Below are 23185 nucleotides of genomic sequence, written 5' to 3'. Positions count from 1 at the left end.
ACTGTCTGATAGCTCCAAAACAGTGTCTGATAGCTTGAAATGGATTTTTCAACTGTCTGATAGCTTGCTTGACTCCAGTCACAAGACCCTACTGCACTTTGAAGTTTGAAACCGTTATCTGTTTGGCTGTCAGTATATTTTTTGAAGGACAGCTGGCAACCCTACCTTCAAGGTCTAAGAAATTAACATATGAACCTCCTTGTTTAGCTTTCAACTAAGAATTCAAAAAGAAAAAAGCAAATTGGTGATAAAAGTAAATTTGTAAGTTGTTTAAAATTACATGCCCTGTTTGAATCATGAAAGTTTATTTTGGACTTGACTGTCCCACTCCCTTGACCATTTTATTATAATATGGCGGAATGTTAGGCCTTTGTGTGCAAAACAACAACAAGTAACGCATTCTCCTTCCACAATCTCGTACACTACGCTACCCTCGTGTGGTGGTTGAAGATGATTTGCTAATCTGTGCGCAATTTCAGTACGCGCCTTAGTCGTGCGCCGTCGTGCAACGTCATTTTTATGCATCCTGTAAGAGGATCTTGGAACGCAGAACCGGAAGTGCATGCGTTCCAGCTTTAGGTGCTGACAGAATGGGCCCGTTTTTACGGGTTCTGGTTACCTGCTCTGCGTTATGTCTGCTTCTGTTATCTGTAGTTCGAGGTGAGAGGGCACATTTAGACTGTGTGACGCGCTAAAGGATATCTCATTTATGCTATGTGTATTGTGACACCTTACCCATTTACTTGCAGAAAGGTCTTACTCTAAAATGGAGGAGAAAAATGTTGTACATTTGAAGTTTCAGTATCCACGGTTCTGAAATTTCCATTTGCAAATGTTTTTTTTTTTTTAAGTGAAGTCCGTATTACCTGGAACATATTTTCACCTTGTTAAGCAATCATTTGTAAAATTAATAATGTTGCCGTTTGTTGTGCCCACCTGCCACACAGAATATACATAATTCAAGTTAAATGATTAAAATTTGTTTTGTGTCAATTTAAATACATTCATACACATACATGTAACTTTTATATAAGTAAACTTCAGATTGATAGTTTATTTTAGGTTTAAGAAATAACTGGCTGGTAGACAATAAAACCGCTAGTCCAACCAATATTTACTAGAATATATATATATATATATATATATATAATTATACACATAAATATCAAATTTCCGATCCATAGCTGACTTTGACTATGTGTTTAAACCCTTTGGGGTTAAACACATAGTTAAAGGCATACAACAGCACAGTAAGAAAATGCTCTAACACATATCGTTAAGATAGTAGGATTTGGAATATATATATATATATATATATATATATATATATATGGGTTAAACACATAGACAAAGTCAGCTATGGATCGGAAATGCACTGCTTATCAGGGCTTTGGAGCCAGAACAGATAAACTCTGTTGATTTTAAATCCCGGACACCTTAATGAAAGCTCAATATATTTAAAATAATTAATAAGGGTATTACAGTAACAGTGTCTTAAACAATGATGCGTCCTGGGGATGCGTGGGATCTGTCCGTGAACACTCAGCGAACTGATCAATGAGTAACACGTTTGCCCACAGCCCCATGTTACACATACACAAAAGCTATTAAAAGGTATTTTCTCATGCTCAGAGGCTACTTCTAGATTAGTGTCAAATGCTTAAGTGGATTTAAAGGAGGGCATTTTGTTATGCTTGTGCAGTATTTTGTATTTTTAAAAATTAATTTTCCTATGCTTAAAATGTGAAGTATTTTATTCTTATACTTGTGGGTGTGACTCTGCATATGAAAGAGAGAGGTTTATACTCCTACCAATCAGTGTGCATTACCTGTAGTTTTAAAAATCAAAATAAGCAGCTTTAAAGGGACATTTTAAACTGCTGGGCACTACTACCCAAGAATGGTTACTACTCAGTTTGCTATTGCTTTCCATCCTGTTGCTTGATCTTTCTTTTAAACCATGTTTCTGCGTTAACCCCTGAAATGTTGTCAGATGGTAAAGCTCCACCTCTTTGTACTGGGTGCTGCCATCCTGGCACACAGATATTCTCTCATACTGTGACCGAAGTAGTGTGCATTTACAGATCAATGAGGTTGTCAACTTTGTGATAACTGTATAATGTGCCTCAGTTTAGGGTACATGATGCAGAGCAGGAGCTGTACATTTTCTCAGTGGCTACTTTGGTGTATATTATTAATGATTGCTTTTTTAAAGGGACACTGAACCCAAATGTTTTTCTTTCGTGATTCAGATAGAGCATGTAATTTTAAGAAACTTTCTAATTTACTCCTATTATCAATTTTTCTTCGTTCTCTTGCTATCTTTATTTGAAAAAGAAGGCATCTAAGCTTTTTTCTTGGTTCAGAACTATGGATAGCTCTTTTTTATTGGTGGATGAATTTTTCCACCAATCAGCAAGGACAACCCAGGTTGTTCACCAGAAATGGGCCGACATCTAAACTTACATTCTTGCATTTCAAATAAAGATACTAAGAGAATGAAGACAATTGGATAATAGGAGTAAATTAGAAAGTTGCTTAAAATTTCATACTCCATAATCACGAAAGAAAAATTTTGGGTTCAGTGTCCCTTTAAATATATCTTGTGTAACTGTGTAAAGCTCACAATGTATCATGCACACTAGGCTGAAGCACGTAATACAGCTGTAAAAAAAAAAGTGGGCAATATTATTGACCTGTGAGTGTTCACTGCTCCTGTCACAGGGTGTGATGGCGGCACCCAGTATAAAAAGGCGGAGCTTCAGTATCTGGCACCTTTTAAGCTATTACAACAGGAGGACTGATTTGAAAAAACTGCAGCAGCAGGATAACATGCAATAGCAAAGTGAGTAGTTACTATCCTTTTGTAGTTGTGCACAGCTGTTTAATGTCCCTTTAATGTTTCCTTTTCTTGCAAAGACATATATTTTAACACTTTAAATAATGCTCTTTAATATGCTTGATGGGAATATTTTGTGTTTCAAGTCTCCATAAAATAGTATTTTATTAAGATTTTATGTTGGAGTCGGTACATTTTTTCTGACTCCACTCAAAATAGTTTCTGATGAGTTTCCCTTAAAGGGACATTTAACCCAAAATATTTATTTTATTATTCAGATAGAGAATACAATTTTAAAAAAGTTTCCAATTTACTTCTATTATCAAATGTGCTTTCTTTTATTATTATTATTCTTTATTTATAAAGCGCCAACAGATTCCGCAGCGCTGCCCATGGGTACAAGGATAACAGTACAGTGGAGAAACAATACGATAAGACACAACATTTTACAGACAAATACAGGGGGAATTGAGGGCCCTGTTCCCGTGGGAACTTACAATCTAGAGGGGTAGGAGGATGGGAAACAGGAGGTGGGGACTGCAGAGGTGAGAATGATATTAGTGAGGAGATAGAGGGCAACTGTTAGTTAGTTGGTTAGTTTGTTAATAAGTCGGGTGATAAGCTTCCCTGAACAGAAAGGTCTTTAGGGAACGTTTAAAGGAGGAGAGGTTAGGGGCAAGTCTGACATCTCGAGGAAGTGCGTTCCAGAGGGTTGGTGTCGCACGAGAGAAGTCCTGTAGTCTAGAATGAGAGGAGGTGATGGTAGAGGACGCAAGAAGCAGGTCGTTGTTGGATCTCAGGGGAGGGGCAGGAGTATATTTGTTCATAAGTGAGGACAGGTAGGGTGGGGCAGCATTGGTGAGGGCTTTGTAGGTCAGGGTGAGAATTTTGAATTTAACTCTGTTGTGAATGGGGAGCCAGTGAAGGGACTCACAGAGAGGTGCAGCAGAAACAGAGCGTCGTCTTATGATATTCTTTGTTGAAGAGATACCGTGGCAGGTAGTGTGCACGTGCCTGAAGCACTACATGACAGGAAATAGTGCTGCCATCTAGTGCTCTTGCTAATATATAACATTGTTGCAAAACTGCTGCCATATAGTGCTGCAGACACGTGCACACTCTTGAGCTTACTTTACTGCTTTTGAACAAAGCATAACAAGAAAACAAAGAAAATTGGATAACAGAAGTAAATTGGAAAGTTGTTGAAAATTGTGTGCTCTATCTGAATCATGAAAGAAAAAAATTGGGTTTTATGTCCCTTTTTAACTGAGCACTGATGGTGATTGGTGGCTACACACATATGGCTTCCCTGATTGATTCACTGTTCAGCATGCATTGCTGGTACATAATTAACTTTATATGGACAGTACACATCTTGAGTTTTTCATATAAAATGTTTAGTTATGTGAAATGAAACATCTTTGCAATATAATTTAATTATTTATTTTGCCCCTTTCATATAATTTACCTCTGTAAATTGAGGATTTTCTGATTCTCAGAACTTGAAATATACCCTGTTGACTTCTCAGTGCTAACCCTACTACACATCTTTCCCTAATTGGCTTTAACTGATAACAACTACAAAACAATGCAGTTTATACTAACTTTATGACCATGGCTATCCTTGTTGACTGCAGACTAAAGCCGAGATTGGTTCCTTCAAATGATGCAACTGGTGGGTGGAGTTTGTATTTATAAAAAACAATTGCAGTAAAAAGGATGTTTGTTTTAAAAAAATGAGATTTGTCTGATATATTATTCTATAGCAGCACAACAGAAATTTCTTGTAAGTACAAAGTGTTTATTGTCTCTTTAACAATGGTTTAACTCAATGGGGGTAAAACATAGATATAGGTCTGCAGTAATGCAAAATACTTTTCATATTGCAGCTTTATGTTCCTTTAAATACATTAAGCAACATCTCAGTTGGGTATATATAGTTTTGGACCTTTTTGTTCTAGAATTCAAAATGATCTTTTTTGTTTTCCTCTATAGGAAGCCAGAGTGATCCAGAAGTTGACAGTAAATCATTCATTCCTCTTAGCCAGGAAACAGAGTCTTTTTTATCAGAAAATATTGAAGATGTCCATATACATGAACCTATTCAATACAAGACTGCTGAAATTGCAGATGCCATGCAGAGTACGGATATTCAGACTGACCCTGTTGTGCTCCTTTCTATGGTTCCTGGACAAATCAGAGACAAAGCAGAAGTAGATGCTACAGTATCAGTTTGCAATGGTGCAAAAGATGGTGTAGATTGTGGTGCATCAGAGAAAGACCCTGCAGATGCTAATGAGAGGACAAAAAGCCAAACGAATGAGTCATTACCAGAGGAGTTAAAAACAGAGGAATCCAACACAACAGATAATGGCAAGGCCCTAAAAGTGAACTGTGAGGAGCGAAACATTACTGGGATTGAAAATTTCACATTACAAATCCTTAATGTTTCTCAGGTTTGCTTTATGAAACAACATTTATTTTATTATTACTTCAGTCTATTGTACTTTTTGTAATTGGTGTAAATATAAGTTGTCAATACTTTGCTTTATACAATTAGTTATCAGCACAGGCAGATTATTTGACAAATGTGTAGTATGATTTAATTTCTGAATACTCCAGTATTCCTATATAACATAGTTATATTTGTTCACTCAGAAAATGTATTTTTTAACTGTTATGCCTCTTTAATTATTAGCCCTTTGGTCACCTAGAAAACATCATCATTAGTCCTTGTAACATTGAGGACATATGATTATGTCCAGGAGAGTGTTTTTCTTTTTTCTCTTAGCATCTGTATATTTGTCTTTAGACCACTAAAGGGATAGTAAAGTCCAAATTAAACTTTCATGATTCAGATAGGGCATGCCATTTTAAACAACTTACTAATTTACTTTTATCATCAAATTTTCTTTGTTCTCTTGTTATTCTTAGTTGAAAGCTAAACCTAGGTAGGCTCATATGCTAATTTCTAAGCCATTGAAGGACGCCTCTGTATTTGACAGTTTTTCACAGCTAGAGGGCGTTAGTTCATGTGTTTCATATAGATTATATTGTGCTTATGCACGTGAAGTTATTTAAGAGTCAGCACTAATTGCCTGAAATGCAAGTCTGTCAAAAGATCTGAGATAAGGAGGCAGTCAGCAGAAGCTTAGATAGAAGGTAATTACATAGGTAAAAAGTATATTGCTGTAACAGTGTTACTTGTGCCAAACTGGGGAATTGGAAATAAAGGGATTATCTATTTTTTTTAAACAATAACATTTTTGGTGTTTACTATCCCTTAAGGCTGTCTTTGTTGTTTGTCATTCTTTAAAGGACTTAATGGAGTTTCTGAATCCTAACAGCAGTGAGTGTACCCTTGCTTTATTCTACATTCCTTGGTGTCGCTTTTCTGCAAGTTTGGCTCCACACTTTAATTCACTGCCACGGGCGTTCCCTACATTACATTTTGTGGCCTTAGACGCTTCCCAGCATAGTAGGTAAGTAAATAACAAATACTTATTGCCAGTGAGCAATAGCCTCTTTCATTTTTCTTCCAGCCTATAACTTAATAGATTATTCAACATAAATTTATTTTTACCTAAATCATTATGACTTCTCCTATTCTTGAAATTCTATAAACAATTACTGAGTTAATGTATTTGCATTACAGTTGTTTATGTAAATGCTTGTTAACGGATTCCATTTCCAAAGGCATTCCTGTTTGTTCAGTTGAACTTTACTTTTCTATGATGCACTAGTAAGGAGAAAATTATGAGATGGAAATGGTCATTTACAGTGCTTGACTTTTTCTTTGCTATATTATCGTATATATTTTTTGTAATTTACCCATTTGGGACGTGCACCCAGACCTGTCTGTGGTTAACTGCCTGTGGCTCTGTGGATGGTGCAGCTTCCTGATAGTGCTGTTTTTGCACCCAGGGCTGTGCACGTTGCAGGGTCACAGGATGTGTACCCGGTCCGGCCTGAGAGTGCTGTCCCCTTTCGTGTTTTGTATATGTCTGGGGAGATTACATAAGCGTGTGTACCCTTCATTTTTTCTCCGTTTGTTTGACTGTGAGCCTTTGTATGTGTGTGTGTGTATATATGTGTAAAAAGGATTCGCACAACGATATAAAGCAAACACTCTACATGAAAGAAAGTTATTCTATCCCAGGTCTAACCCTTTGCCACCCATAATAGGTAATTGAAACATCTATGTCTCTGTATAGACTAGAAATACACTCTCTTAACACACTGTTATTGTTTGTCTACTCATTCAGATTCCATATGTGTTCATAACATTTGTTACATTTTGTTGCGCCCAAAGAGGCTTATAGACTTCACAATTTAATTGAATGTTCTATATTTACATTGTAGCATTTATCATTATGGAATGTTTTATGGGCTGCCTCTATATACTATATGTAATAATGTTATCCATTGGTCGTTTAAAGGGACACTGTACCCAAAAAATTTCTTTTGTAATTCAGAAAGAGCATGCAATTTTAAGCAACTTTCTAATTTACTCCTATTATCAATTTTTCTTCGTTCTCTTGCTATCATTATTTGAAAAAGAAGGCATCTAAGCTTTTTTTTTTGGTTTCAGTACTCTGGACAGCACTTTTTTATTGGTGGATGAATTTATCCACCAATCAGCAAGGACAACCCAGGTTGTTCACCAAAAATGGGCCGGCATCTAAACTTACATTCTTGCATTTCAAATAAAGATACCAAGAGAAAGAAGAAAATTTGATAATAGGAGTAAATTAGAAAGTTGCTTAATTTCATGCTCTATCTGAATCACGAAAGAAAATTTTTGGGTACAGTGTCCCTTTTAAGATAACATCTTGAGGTAGACTATTGACAAGCCTGTTCCTATCTATATATAGTACTATTAATTTTATCAGGTTAGCTTTATCTCCTCATCCCCTAATAGCCAGTTTGTGTCTATTCATGCAGATTCCATATGTGTTTATAACAGTTGTTACATTTGTTGCGCCCAAAGAGGCTTATAGACTTTACAATTTAATTGAATGTTCTGTATTTACACTGTTGTATTTATCATTATGGAATGCTTTATGGGCTGCTTCTATATATTATATGAAATAATGTTATCCATCGGTTGTTTAGGATAACAATATGAGGTAGAGTATTGACAAGTTTGTTCCTACCTGTATATAGTACTATTGATTTCATTAGGTTAGTTTTAACTCCTCATCCCCTAATAGCCAGTTTATATCCTTCTGCAATTTTCAATATACAAACATGTATAACTATGTTTTCTGTATTAATGTAATGTACATGAATAATGTATGCTGATATTGGAATTTTTTACTAATGGCAATTAAGTGTCTAAGAGGTTAATTTGAGCACTGAAATTTTTTCAATGTGATTGATAAATTGTGAACCTATCAGAGAACACTTTAAATATGTGACACGTTAGCACATTGTTAGCTACGATTACGGCATAAGGTCAAAACATGTCAGCCTGATGCTTTCGTGTGTCTAAACTTTTAAATGCTTATGGTACTCCCATGTCTGTTTTTACCATAAGTGGAATACAATAAAGGAACTTTTGTTTTATACTTCGCTCTGGATATTTTCGTTTATTCAAATATATATATGTATATGTATATGTGTGTGTGTGTGTGTGTGTGTATATATATATATATATATATATATATATATATATATATATATATATATATATATATATATATATGTGTGTGTTCAGAGAGAGCACTCTCACCTCAATTTCAACTGCCAGGGTGTCAACGATTAAATATAAGAACAAAAGGAGGCACTCGCTGCTCTTTTTAATAAATGAATTTAATCTCTTAAGCGTGACGTTTCGGGGACACAGGGGAGTGTGTCCAGTACAGTTTATAGGTCACATTAAAGGTGGAAAAAGTTCTGAAATTATTTATGTTTGTCTCTTTTTTTTTTAACATCACAGAAACCTGACATTGCACTCACTGGATTTTTTAAAAACTTTTACTGTGACCGTCTTACGTTTTGGGGATAATGTATCCCTTTCCTCAGACCCGGTCTTAGGAAGGGGATACATTATCCCCGAAACGTAACACGGTCACAGTAAAATTAAGTTTTAAAAAATCCAGTGAGTGCAAGATTTCTTTTCTGCTGTTGTAAATATCCACTAGCACCCTGGCAGATGTTTTGAAGGTGAGAGTGCACTATATATATATATATATATATATATATATATATATATATATATATCTCTATCCCTCAGTTTACGCCGGGGTTAGGTTCCAGAAGGAATGGTTGTAAACCGAAACCGTTGTAAATTGAAACCCAGTTTATAATGTACGTCAATGGGAAGTGAGGGAGATATGTTCCAGGCCCCTCTCAAAATTGTCATAAGTAACATCTAATACATTATTTTTAAAGCTTTGAAATGAAGACTTTAAATGCTAAACAGCATTATAAACATAATAAAATAATCACACAAAACAGAATATATAATTAAACTAAGTTAAATGAACAAAAACATTTGCTAAACAACATTATAAACCTAATAAAATAATCACACAACACAGACTTCACTTGCATTTTTCTGCAAACAGTTATTTCTATGCATTCCAATCTGGACTGATTTATAGACAGGAAGATCTTGTTCTTTTGAAATCTGCTAGATAGCTCAGGTCTGGTTAAACTGATTAATTTCAGCTTGCTTGGCTTTGCTGCAACACAAGCGGACAGCTCCACCTACTGGCTATTTTAATAAATGCACTGCTTCTCAATGCTTTTCAATAGCAGTCACGTGACTGGAAAAAAAGGTTGTTATTCTGAAACGGTGTAAATTGAACCGTTGTAAAACGAGGGCCACCTGTATGTGTGTGTGTGTATATATATATATATATATATATATATATATATATATATATATATATATATATATATATATATATATATATATATATATATATATATATATATATATATATATATATATATATATATATATATATATACATAATGTGTGTGTGTATGTATATATGTATATATATATATATATATATAATATTTACAGTAATACACATTTAAAAATATTAAGTATTTGAGAGGAAAGAAACATAGAATTTGACGGTAGTTAAGAACCAAAAAGGCCCATCAAGTCTACCCATATTACATGTTACTTTTTCCTTATGTATGTCCCAGGCATTTTTGAATTCATTTACATGTTTACCACCTCAAATGGAAGTTTATTCCATGAATCCACCACCTTTTCTGCAAAAAAAAATGCTTCCTCAAATTTCTCCTGAATCTGCTACCCTCTAACTTTAGATTGTGACCCCTTGTTTTGACATTTATTTTTTTGTGAAAAATGTAACCAAGTATTCGACTGGCTGCACTGGCTGTACTGCTGCATTGTGTACCAAATTTTAAATAATCTGAAATAATAATTCCCAAGTCCCTTTCTTCTTTAGTTACAGTCAGTAATGTACCATTGAGAATATAATTGGCCTGTGTATATATATATGTCTATACCTGTATGTATATACATATATAAATAAACATATATTTAGACATAACAAAGAAAAATTGGTAATAGAAGTAGATTGGTAAGTTGTTTAAAATTGCATGCTCTATCAGAATCATGAAAGGAAAAATTGGGGTATTATGTCCCTTTTAACCCCTTCGCCCAATCCGACGTGTATCTATACGTTATGTGGTACTTTGGCTATTGTACCGTGTGACGTATATATACATCGGAGCTGCAGAAAGCTCGGCTGTTAAGTTATAGCCGAGAGCTGGAGTTCCTGAGCTCCAGGCATCTGCCAGCATATGGAACCGGAGCATGATTAGTGCTCCGCTTCCATATGTAGGCAGATGCCAGATCGTTACAGTGACACTGTGTGTGTCACAGTCTGTAACGATCCTCTGCTGGTGCCGGCAGGAGGTGTGGGACGGAATCCGGGAGGCGGGTGGGCGGCCCAGCAGCGATGTGGGGAGGGAGTGGGAGGGCCAGACACTGAAGAAAATAAAACATAAAGGGAGAGGGAGGGAACGGGTGCTACTCTACAGATAAAAGGTGGGGTTGGGGGTCCCTAACTAATAATCACAGGAGTGGGGGAGGTGAAAGGACCACTACACTACAGAAAATGTAAAAAAAAAAATACATTTAAATGAAAATGGTGTTCTATAGGTACTGGCAGACAGCTGCCAGTACCTAAGATGGCGGACACTAGCTAGGGAGGAGGGTTATTGAGCTATTTAGGAGGGATCAGGGATGTTGGAGGATAAGGGGGGATCCTACACTGCACGAGATATGCAAAATTGAAGTTTTTTTTTTTTTATATTGAATGACTGTCTGCCAGTACCTAAGAGGGGGGTGGCCAGTGTGTGTGTGTGGGGGGGAGGGAAGAGAGCTGTTTTGGAGGGATCAGGGAGTGGGAGGTGTCAGATGGGAGGGTAATTTCTACACTATAGCTACAATTAACCTTACAAGCTACCTGATTAACCCCTTCACTGCCTAGAATAATAGAAGTTTGGTTAGCAGCTGCAGTTAGTGGCTTTCTAATTACCAAAAAGCAATGGCAAAGCCATATATGTCTGCTATTTCTGACCAAAGGAGATACCAGGGTAGCTTTTACAATAATTTTGTGCTATGATTGCACAAACAGTATGTAAATAATTTCAGTGAGAAACACAAAGTTTGTGAAAAAGTTAACATTTTTTTTTATAAGATTTCATTTGGCAGGGAAATGGTGGCAAGACCTATTTCAAAATGGTAGTGCTCCCTTCCTTGTAGTAAATATTTCAAAATGTGCCTAGATCAATACCTTGGGTTTTCTAATATATATATATATATATATATATATATATATATGTGTGTGACCGCACCACCCTTTCTAGTTAATATGCTCAGGCACGGGATAAAGTCCGGTCACAGACTATATAATAATAATAAAACATCAAAAAATCCCAGCCACTGAGTCTTAGAATCAAGAAGTTTTTATTCTTCAACAAAAGATATGATTGAATTGATCTTTCACAAAATGTAATCATAATCATCAAGGTACCATCAGGTGTAGGTTCACTCAGATCCACACATACCCTGTTTCTGTTTAAATGGAGTGATAATGTATAAATTATATGATATAACTATTTTTATTTTTTTGCTCAAATAGCAACTGTGTTGACTATAATGGGATGATTAGGTTTTTTTAATGAGGCTTTGCTAGGCTAGGCAACCCTGACTAGCTGAGCCCTCTGGCTTCACATACTGGATGTAGTAATCATGTGATGAGGAAGTAAGTCATATGAGTTCCTTATCTTAAGTTGCTTTTTAAGTGTATCCATTTAATATCTCAGCCATCCTTTAGGTGATTAAAAAAGGAATGTTATTTAAAGGGACACTGAACCCAAATTTTTTCTTTTGTAATTCAGACAGAGCATGCAATTTTAAGCAACTTTCTAATTTACTCCTATTATCAAATTTTCTTCATTCTCTTGGTATTTTTATTTGAAAAGCAAGAATGTAAGTTTAGATGCTGGCCCATTTTTGGTGAACAACCTGGGTTGTCCTTGCTGATTGGACAGCACCAATAAACAAGTGCTGTCCATGGTTCTGAACCACAAATTGACTGGCTCCTTAGCTTAGATGCCTTCTTTTTCAAATAAAGATAGCAAGAGAACGAAGAAAAATTGATAATAGGAGTAAATTAGAAAGTTGCTTAAAAGTGCATGCTCTATCTGAATCGTGAAAGAAAAAAAAATTGGGTTCAGTGTCCCTTTAAGTCAAAATACACTTGTATGATTCAGAAAGAGCATGTCGTTTTAAGACACTTCTCAATTTACTTCCATTATCAAATTTTGCACAATCTTTTTATATTTACACTTTCTGGGGAACAAGATCCTACTGAGCATCTGCACAAGCTCACAGGGTATACGTATACTAGTATGTGATTTGCTGATGTCTGTCACATGATACAGGGGGCCAGAAAATGGGAGAGAAAATAAATTTGTCAGAAAAAAAAATCTGCTTATTTGAAATTTAGAGTAGGTGTTAAATCATTGTCTTTTTATTATAGATTTGTTTAATATGCAATTCTATTGCATTGAGTGGTCATTTAATATAAATCTATGGCTGTATTTAATCAATATTATATTAGGGTTTATTCATTAGAAATATTAGAATATTTCAAGTGGTGAAATAGTTGAGTGATGTGATTAGTTAATTAAGATAGGACTGTGATTGGTTCTTTTGGATATAAATAGGATAGTGTATACTGTTTGAGGTTACACCTGATAAAGCAGCTATATAAAAGCTGGGAAACGTGTTGTATTAATTTTTATAATGTTATTTAAAAAAAAAAAAAAAAAAAAAAAAAAACTTTACACTATCTTGTTTGATGGTCCTGCTGTACATGACTATCCAGAAGCTTGAGTAGTCTAGAGCAGTGTTTTTCAACCAGTGTGCCGTGGCACACTAGTGTGCCGTGAGAGATCCTTAGGTGTGCCACGGCAGACTGACAACAGTGTGACATATTTTTTAAACTTTGCTTGTTTTTTACTCCCAGTGCAGGGGTAGTTTGTAGGAGGCATGGCATAACAGCACAATACATACAGTATGTGTGTGTTTGTGTGTATATATATATATGCTGTATTAGGCTGCAATGTGTGATTTTTTTTAAATTTTGGGATGGTGGTGTGCCACAGGATTTTTTAATGTAAAAAGTGTGCCACGGCACAAAAAAGGTTAAAAATCACTGGTCTAGAGCAGATTGCCCGTTGTCAGCTGAGAGGCTTTGATATGTCAGTGTGGGATATGCAGGACTTTGAAATCAGGTCTGGTTTCCATATTGTTCATCACATTTATGCACTATGGTGGTACCATCTTTTTTTCTATTAATGCTTAAGGAAAACCCCCACAGCTGTATTGGTGGAGAGTGGAGTTCCCTTATAAACCTGACAACAAAACATGGTTTTATTCATGAAAGTAACATTTTACAAAATATTATACATTTTAAACACCCTCTTTTAGATGGAACAAAGAAACAATTGACTGCAGAGTCCCTTTATATAATATGAATGTTTGTTTATTTCTATTCCTTTTTCTGGTCTTAAAATAACTTATTTTTCCTTTATCCTTAGTTTATCAACTCGATTTGGTACAGTAGCTGTTCCAAATATTCTGCTTTTCCAAGGAGCTAAGCCTATGGCCAGATTTAATCACACTGAACGGACCTTTGATGCACTAAAAGCTTTCATATATAACCAGTCAGGTACAGAATTTTATATTGTCTATTTTTGGTATAGCCCTTTAGTATCCTGCTGTAGTTTAAAATCTAAGCCTTATTATATATGTTTGTAAATTGTTATTGTGAAATTTGTCACACTTATACAAAAAGCATACCTGGCTTCAAAAATGTTTAAAGATCTTTCTTACTTTTTGGTAACAAGCGCAGTTAACAGTACTATACACTTAAAGAGGCAGTATACTGTACAATTATTATTTTATTACTTATCTCATCTACTTTCTCACCTCCCACTGGGAGCGTAATTTCTTCTGCTGGCTACATTTTCACATCTTTTTTTTTTGTTTTATTATTTACATTTCTTACTCTAGTACAAGAAGGTCAGTTTATGTCTACTTAATGTATGCACATCTTCAAATCCCAGTTTACAAAGATCATATGAAATGCCTTTTTTTTTTATTTGTATTTTTTTTATTGAGGACAACATAATACAAGATGTACAGTAAGTAATAGCTTCATTTGACATCAGGATTATACAGGTTATCTGTAAAGCAGGTCAGTAATGTCGTACAGTAAGACAGTCTCCATTTTCTTTTGTAAGATGAGGAGAGTCTGCAGGTGTCCATAACGTGGGATATATTTCCTTCCACTGGGAGGATGTCAAGAACCCTCACAAGATCTTTAATCCCTTCCACCTTCTCTCCCCACTCACTTTGTTCTTCGAGTTCTTCCTTTGTGTAGAGAGGTTGAGAGAAGTGCTCTGCAAGCAAGATTGTATTATTTTCTATATAATTATTTATTGGGAGCCCTGACTTGAGACCCAGTACCCCTCTTCAGTCTTCACTCAGGGAAGACTTCAGCATAATTTCTACAAGATTCTGAGTGAAGCAGGCATAAAGGAATGCCTCAATTATGGCATGTCCATACTCTCATGGGTAAATCTCTCAGCCATAATTGCCCTCAGATGTTGAGGGGACCCTGACAACCTCCATCTATCTGGAATATCTGCAAGTATCCTCTGCAGTATATTTACTTGCACTGAATGGGCTCTCAGCAAGCTGGTAAGATACAGTGAAGGGGTGCTACAGTCCAGATGACTAAGGCACTAAACACAGCCCAGGAACTATCCCTAAATGATGGAATTCCGCGTTAAAATCCCCTCTTTTTTTCAATGTCTTGTTACCCATTAGCAGCCCTCAGTATGTTTTAATCCTGGGTTAACTATATTTCCTTACAGAACAAAAAAAGCTACACTGTCTCTTTAAGAAAACCACTATTTGCCTTATACAGTTAGTGGTTCAGCACAAGACTGAGGTTAGGTTGGGGACACAAGGGGGATCAAAACATTTTTTTTATTTTTTTATTCAATAAACTAAGTTTATGGTGTTTTTTTTTTTTAAACAGGTGTTAGCTTGCTTATCTTTCTGGACTCCGCCCCCCACCCCTTTGGTGTTCTCTCTCTCTCTCTCTCTCTCTCTCTCTCTCTCTCTCTCTCTCTTTCTCTTTCTCTTTCTCTTTCTCTTTCTCTTTCTCTTTCTCTTTCTCTTTCTCTTTCTCTTTCTCTTTCTCTTTCTCTTTCTCTTTCTCTTTCTCTTTCTCTTTCTCTTTCTCTTTCTCTTTCTCTTTCTCTTTCTCTTTCTCTTTCTCTTTCTCTTTCTCTTTCTCTTTCTCTTTCTCTTTCTCTCTTTCTCTCTTTCTCTCTTTCTCTTTCTCTTTCTCTTTCTCTTTCTCTTTCTCTTTCTCTCTCTCTTTCTCTCTCTCTTTCTCTTTCTCTTTCTCTTTCTCTCTTTCTCTCTTTCTCTCTTTCTCTCTTTCTCTCTCTCTTTCTCTTTCTCTTTCTCTTTCTCTTTCTCTTTCTCTTTCTCTTTCTCTTTCTCTTTCTCTTTCTCTTTCTCTTTCTCTTTCTCTTTCTCTTTCTCTTTCTCTTTCTCTTTCTCTTTCTCTCTCTCTTTCTCTTTCTCTCTCTCTTTCTCTCTCTCTTTCTCTCTCTCTTTCTCTCTCTCTTTCTCTCTCTCTCTCGGCCCGTCCCCAGAGCTTACAAGCTATCTGGGTCCAGTTTTAACCCTTTTTATGTCCAGCAGGTGGGTAATCTTTTTATTTTTTTTTCTGAGGGAATATCTTTTGAGGGTTTTTTTTTTTCTCTTGGGTTCTGAGGTGTGTTTTTTTTAAGTTTTGGAATATATATTTATTTTCAATTACCTGCAGTTTTGCTTATTATTTTTCAGTAATGTATGTACCCCCACTTCATTTGACTGACAGATTAGAAGGGACCACTAGTGAACATACTGCAGCCCAAAAACATAATGCAGTTTCCATGTTTGTTATGCAAAACTGTTAAAATGGACCAAATTAACCAGTTATGTACTAATTGTGTCCCACATCTCCAATTCGCAAGTCATAATCCTGTCAGTATTACACCTGGTAGACAATTAGTTCCCATGTCTGTTTTTTTGTGGCCCGGGGAAACGCCGCCACAATCTAGTCTTTATAAGACTATGACAGAAAATTTAGCATCTATCCCCAAACAAAGTACGCATAAGCGAAAATCAGGATATTTACCTCACAATACCTGTCATATGCAGGGTCCTATCCCCAAGGCTCCGTTACCACCAACCTTACAAAGCTCTGACTCGCTTAATTTTCGTTCTGAGGGTAAAGTCTCCTCTGACGGCCTTGAACCTATACCTGAGGCTGATTCCACGTTTAAATTTAAAGTGGACTATATTCGCTTCCTACTTCAGAAAGTTTTGAATACCTTGGAACTATCAGAGCTGAATCCAGAGGATTCCAAACCTCTAAATAAGTTGAATCAACTTTTAAAGCTTCGCCTAAAGTGCCTAAGGCTTTTTTTTTTTCTCCAACTTCTTTTTATTAAGAATCCAAAGGAGTAAGCAACAATGCATTACAGTTATTCTTGAATACATTATAAATGTTACAGTGTGGATTCCATTCTTAATAAAATTAACAATAAACAATAATAAGTGCAGCATCACAGCTCTCTGTGTCTCTGTAACTCTCATAAAGTTATTGAAATGTACATTTTATTATAGCTCCTAGTCTAGTGCAGTCTGTGTGAAGTTTTTAGGCATGTTATACTTTGAGGGCCATGTGGTTCCCTCTGGTTCAATATAGTTAATTTTTTTCTTTTTTCCCAGGTACTGTTCCCACGCTGCTAGTGATTCAATGAACGGGGTGCCTAAGGCTTTTTAAGCAAGACTTGGTTACACATTCCTTTTGCACCCTCAAACAGGTTAAAAAAAAAAAAAGTATCAACTTTCAGAGAAGAATTTAACAGCCTGAGAAGTAGTTCCTAAGGTTGATGTAGCTATTTCCACCTTAGCTAGGGATCCAGTGGATCTCAAATCTGAGTCCTTGATTAGGAAATTATTCTCTATAACGGCTCATCAGCTTAGACCTGCAGTAGCAATCACCTGTGTGGCTGCTGCTGCGTCCTTCTGGTGTAATTCTCTTTCTCAGATGGTTTCTGATCAATCTTATGAGGATATTGCCAACTGCATTAAGGCCCTTAAATGGCTAATGATTTCATTTGTGATGCAGTCTTTGACATCATCATCAAAATTGATGTAAAAATATGTCCATTGCTGTTTTATGGCTTAAATCTTAGTCATTGGAATCTCTTTAAATTCCAGCCCTCCTGGCATCGCCATCTTCAATAGCACTCGGAAGCCTTGTTGTGGGACTCTTTCGGTTTATGGATTTTTAACAAGTCATTAAGTAATTTTGTATTTGTTTTAAATTTGTATTGTGTATTCTGATACTATACTTTTCATCACTGTGTATGATCATATAAGTGCAATATTTGTTTCCTAATTGTTTTTAATGATCATAGATTAGATGTATTTTTGCATTCTGTTTTATAGTTGCTAATTTAGCTGTACTTTTGTAAAGCAACAGTAGATATTCTCTTGATTGAGGGTATTTATACTTTACTGCAAGCCAGAAATCCTGTCACTCAGAAAATGTATCATAAGATTTGGAAAGCTTGCTTATTTTGGTGTTCTAGAGGTTTCTCTTGGAAATCTTTTAGAATCCCTAGAATTCTTCAGTTCTTTTAAGATGGACTAGATAAGGGCCACAAAAAAATGGTCATATTACCTGATGTTTAAACTTTTTTCCAAGCCTTGGTGAGAATTCACCCTTTTATTAGTCCAATATCTCCATCTTGGAATTTGAATCGGGTTCTTTCTGTTCTGCAAGGTACCTCCTTTTAACCTATGCACTCTTGGGATCTAAAGTTATGTCATGGAGGGTTCTCTTTCTTCTCGCCATTTCTTCCGCTAGAGCTTCTGAATTATCTGCCCTGTCTTCTGATCACCCCTTCTTGATTTTTCATCAAGATAAAGTGGTCCTCCGGACTAAATATGATTTCTCCAACATTGGTGTGTCCGGTCCACGGCGTCATCCTTACTTGTGGGAATATCTCTTCCCCAACAGGAAATGGCAAAGAGTCCCAGCAAAGCTGGCCATATAGTCCCTCCTAGGCTTCGCCCACCCCAGTCATTCTCTTTGCCGTTGCACAGGCAACATCTCCACGGAGATGGTTAAGAGTATGTGGTGTTTTAAATGTAGTTTTTTATTCTTCTATCAAGTGTTTGTTATTTTAAAATAGTGCTGGTATGTACTATTTACTCTGAAACAGAAAAGGATGAAGATTTCTGTTTGTTAGAGGAAAATGATTTTAGCAGACAGTAACTAAAATCGATTGCTGTTTCCACATAGGACTGTTGAGATGAAGTAACTTCAGTTGGGGGAAACAGTTAGCAGACTTTTCTGCTTAAGGTATGACTAGCCATATTTCTAACAAGACTGTGTAATGCTGGAAGGCTGTCATTTCCCCTCATGGGGACCGGTAAGCCATTTTCTTAGTCTCAAACAGAATAAAGGGCTTAATATGGGCTATAAAGCTGGTAGACATTTTTATGGGCTAAATCGATTGCTTTATTTGGACATTTTATACATGTTTATGCTGATAATTCACATTTATAAACTTGGGGAACGTTTTTTAACGGCAGGCACTATGTTAGACACCTTTTCCAGTCAGGGAGGGCCTTCCCAGTTGTAGGCTGAGCCTCATTTTCGCGCCATTACTGCGCAGTTGTTTTTGAGAGCAAGACATGCAGATGCATGTGTGAGGATCTGAAAGTAGCTGGAAAAGTTTCTAGAAGGCGTCATTTGGTATCGTATTCCCCTCTGGGCTTGGTTAGGTCTCAGCAAAGGCTGTAGATGGGACTGTATAGGGGTTAAATTTGTAAACGGCTCCGATTCCGTTATTTTAAGGGTTAAAGCTCTGAAAATTGGTGTGCAATACTCTTAATGCTTTAAGACACTGTGGTGACATTTTGGTAATTTTTGAACAATTCCTTCATACTTTTTCACATATTCAATAATAAAGTGTTTCTGTTTAAAATTTAAAGAGACAGTAACGGTTTTGTTTTAAAACGTTTTTTGTGCTTTATTGACAAGTTTAAGCCTGTTTAACATGTCTGTGCCTTCGGATAAGTTATGCTCTATATGTATGAAAGCCAATGTGTCTCCCCATTTAAAATTGTGTGATAATTGTGCCATAGCGTCCAAACAAAGTAAGGACAGTACTGCCACAGATAATGAAATTGCCCAAGATGATTCCTCAGATGAGGGGAGTAGACATGATACTACATCATCTCCTACTGTGTCTACACCAGTTTTGCCCACGCAGGAGGCCCCTAGTACATCTAGCGCGCCAATGCTTATTACCATGCAACAATTGACGGCTGTAATGGATAACTCCATAGCAAATATTTTATCCAAAATGCCTGCATATCAGAGAAAGCGCGATTGCTCTGTTTTAAACACTGAAGAGCAGGAGGGCGCTGATGATAATTGTTCTGTCATTCCCTCACACCAATCTGAAGTGGCCATGAGGGAGGTTTTGTCAGATGGGGAAATTTCAGATTCAGGAAAAATTTCTCAACAAGCTGAACCTGATGTTGTGACATTTAAATTTAAATTAGAGTGTGGCAAACCTAGCCACTTCTGGACTATAATGTAAGAAAGGTTGTCTATAGGCTGTATTGTGTGCTATGTAGATGTGACAGACCCTTCTGGCAGTACTGAAGGAGTTAAATGTGTTTAGCTTTAAGAAGACTATTCTTGAACGACAAGGTTACTAGTCTCAGCTATTGTGTACTTTCATTAAAGCTAGTGATTACCATTCCATTGTTCAATCACATCTAGAGAGACGACGCCTTAGTGATAAGAAGAGCCAAGTGTGTGTCCTGTGGTTAAGTTGTTATCAGCTTGAGCAAGGTATTCTATTGTATCATGTCAAAAGGCGTGTTCCATCCATCTAATCTACAACATTCTGTTTTAAACCTGAAAACTGGCTGGGTCGTGAGTTATTGACTCCCAAACTGTGTTTCGTCCGGTTATTGGGAGTATTTTAATATTGCTCTCCGCTACAATTGGTGGCAAGCGTTGGGATCAGACCTTACAGCCGAAAAGCGCAATTCGTGCAATTGTAACTGCCGAATAAGAAAAGGGAATGGCAAGCAGAATACAGTGAAAGAACCGACTACCGAAGTGAATGGAGACGGATTATTCTAAGCTAAAGAGACAAACGTTAAAGGAACTGCTAGAAGCCAGGGGAAAGATAGCCAGCAGCAAACCCAAGGCTATATTAATTGCAGAGCTGATGGAGGGAGACAGAGCTCGCAGCGCTACGCCTCCAGCAGCCATGGAGGAGACCCTATACCAGAGGGAAATGAGGACCAGGCTGGAATTTTTACCCCAACCTGTACCACGGGACATGCTATCCGTGGTAATGGCAGATGTGCAGGAGTACGTGATGGCACACAGTCCGCGGAATGCATCCTCCCGAGCAGAATCCATTTCGGAAGCACTCAGTAACCCAGTAAGACCCAAAATCCCATACCATGCCTTTAAAATGTTTTGTGAGGAGAAGGATGAGATCGATGGGTATTTACAGGATTTTGAGAGACTGTGTGAGTTACATGAGTTAGAGCAGTCCGTATGGGTGCCGGTGCTAGCAGGCAAGCTAGCCGGTAGGGCAGCGGAAGCGTATCGCGCTGTACCCAGGGAGGACAGCAAGGATTACGCTAAAGTGAAGAGCGCAATCTTGGAAAGATATGCCATTACCCCAGAGGCATACCGGCGCAAGTTTAGAGGCCTGCGCAAGCCAGAAAGAGATTCCCATGCAGAGTGGGCCCACAAGCTGGATCAAGCATCTCAGGGGTGGATACAGGCCAGCCAAGCTACCACCATGGAAGAATTGCGACAACTGATGCTGTTGGAGCAATTCTTTAACGGCTTGTCCCCAGAAGCCCAAGAATGGGTGAGAGATCGAAAACCCCTCACGTTAACCGAAGCAGCCAGATTAGCAGACCAGCATTTTGACGCCAGGAGGCACCATGGACTACTACCTAAGACGTACACTCGACCCACAGGACAGCCCAGTCCTCTACAGTCTAACAACCCCACAGCGGCACCGTTTCGTCCAGCCCCAGGGAATCCACCACCCCCCTCACGATACAATGGACGGGCGAATATACAATGCCACACCTGCAAGCAGTGGGGACATATGGCACGTGAGTGCACCCAAAATCGGAGCAGACAAGCTTGGAACCAGGTCAGACAGAACCTGGCCCCAAGGGCGGCTGCTCACCATTACCAAACGGAGCCAGCCGCTCATGAGGGGTTGAGCACCCCAGCCGGGGAACCCCTGGGAATTCTGCATGAGGTGATGTCGGTCCGAGCCACCGATAACCGGCAACATCACCGTCAGCTGGTGACCGTGGAGGGGAAGGAGGTCCAGGGACTTCGGGATTCGGGAGCTACTTTAACCCTGATAGCTCCCCATTTGGTGCCAGATACAGCACACACGGGCGGATCCGTGGCAGTACGAGTGGCAGGGGGAGCAGTATACAGATTGCCCACTGCTAAGATTCATTTGGATTGGGGTGCAGGGGAGGGCATGGTAGAAGTGGGCTTAATGCAAAACCTACCAGCGGATGTTGTACTGGGGAATGACCTGGGTCAGATGACCTCTGCTTTTGTACCTCAGGCTCCACATCAGGAGGTCCACCCAGTAACCACCCGGCAGCAGGCACGCACTACGGCCCCACCAGCTCACCACGAGGCTCAGGTAAGAGACCATGACACCCCCTTGACACATATGACTTGGGATACCCCCACCCAATTTGAGGCGGAGGTGAAAGCTGACCCCACGCTGCAGGCATACCGGGATAAAGGGAACACCGATCAGGCTGGGTTAGAAGGGGAACGGTACGTCTGGGAGAAAGGGTTATTGTACCGCATAGCCGAACGGGGGGTAGGCAGCGCAGTCACCGTGACCACTAAGCAACTGGTAGTACCCCAGAAGTATAGGCAGGAACTGCTCAGGATAGCTCATGACATTCCCCTGTCAGGCCACCTGGGAATGACTCGCACCCGCTACAGATTGACCCACGCCTTTTTCTGGCCTGGGATCTCTAAAGATGTACGGCAATATTGCACCTCCTGTGACGTGTGCCAACGAGTAGGCAAACGAGGTGACCGCCCTAAGGCTAAATTATGCCCGTTACCCATTATTGAGGAACCCTTTAGCAGGGTAGCAGTAGATATCGTAGGGCCTCTACCCAAGCCCAGTCCCTCCGGGAAGAGGTACATTTTAACCGTAGTGGACTATGCCACTAGGTACCCCGAGGCCATTGCGCTCTCCAACATCCATGCAGAGACGGTAGCTGAAGCCTTAATAAAAATATTTTCCCGGGTAGGGTTCCCCCAGGAGATAATATCAGATAGGGGAACCCAGTTTACCGCAGAGGTGACCCAACAACTTTGGAGGGTATGTGGTGTTAGACCCATAATTAACTCAGCCTACCATCCCCAGTCCAATGGGTTATGTGAGAGATTTAATGGGACTTTAAAACAGATGCTCCGTACATTTGGCGAGACTCATAAGGACTGGGAGCGCTACCTACCCCATCTGCTTTTCGCATATAGGGAGGTACCCCAAGAGTCGACAGGTTTTTCCCCCTTCGAATTGCTATTTGGGAGAAGGGTGCGGGGGCCATTAAACCTCATTAGGGAGCATTGGGAGCGAGAGAGTAGCCCCGAT

The 23185-nt window shown here is 38.2% G+C and overlaps 1 protein-coding gene across 1 annotated transcript in view; it reads left to right on the top strand.

Moving 5' to 3' along the window:
• The first annotated feature begins 530 nt into the window (after nt 1-530).
• TXNDC15 (thioredoxin domain containing 15) overlaps nt 531-23185 on the top strand; it is a 39461-nt gene continuing 16806 nt past the window's right edge. The window contains exons 1-4 of the mRNA XM_053717206.1: nt 531-660; nt 4835-5295; nt 6158-6321; nt 13946-14076. Coding sequence (XP_053573181.1) covers nt 591-660; nt 4835-5295; nt 6158-6321; nt 13946-14076 — 826 coding nt within the window. The 5' untranslated portion in view covers nt 531-590. The remainder of the gene's footprint in view (nt 661-4834; nt 5296-6157; nt 6322-13945; nt 14077-23185) is intronic.

The sequence above is a fragment of the Bombina bombina genome, chromosome 6 (assembly GCF_027579735.1).
Source record: "Bombina bombina isolate aBomBom1 chromosome 6, aBomBom1.pri, whole genome shotgun sequence".
In the NCBI taxonomy this organism is placed as follows: domain Eukaryota; kingdom Metazoa; phylum Chordata; class Amphibia; order Anura; family Bombinatoridae; genus Bombina; species Bombina bombina.
Note: the sequence above shows the minus strand (reverse complement) of the source record. Positions and strands in the feature narration are given on the sequence as shown.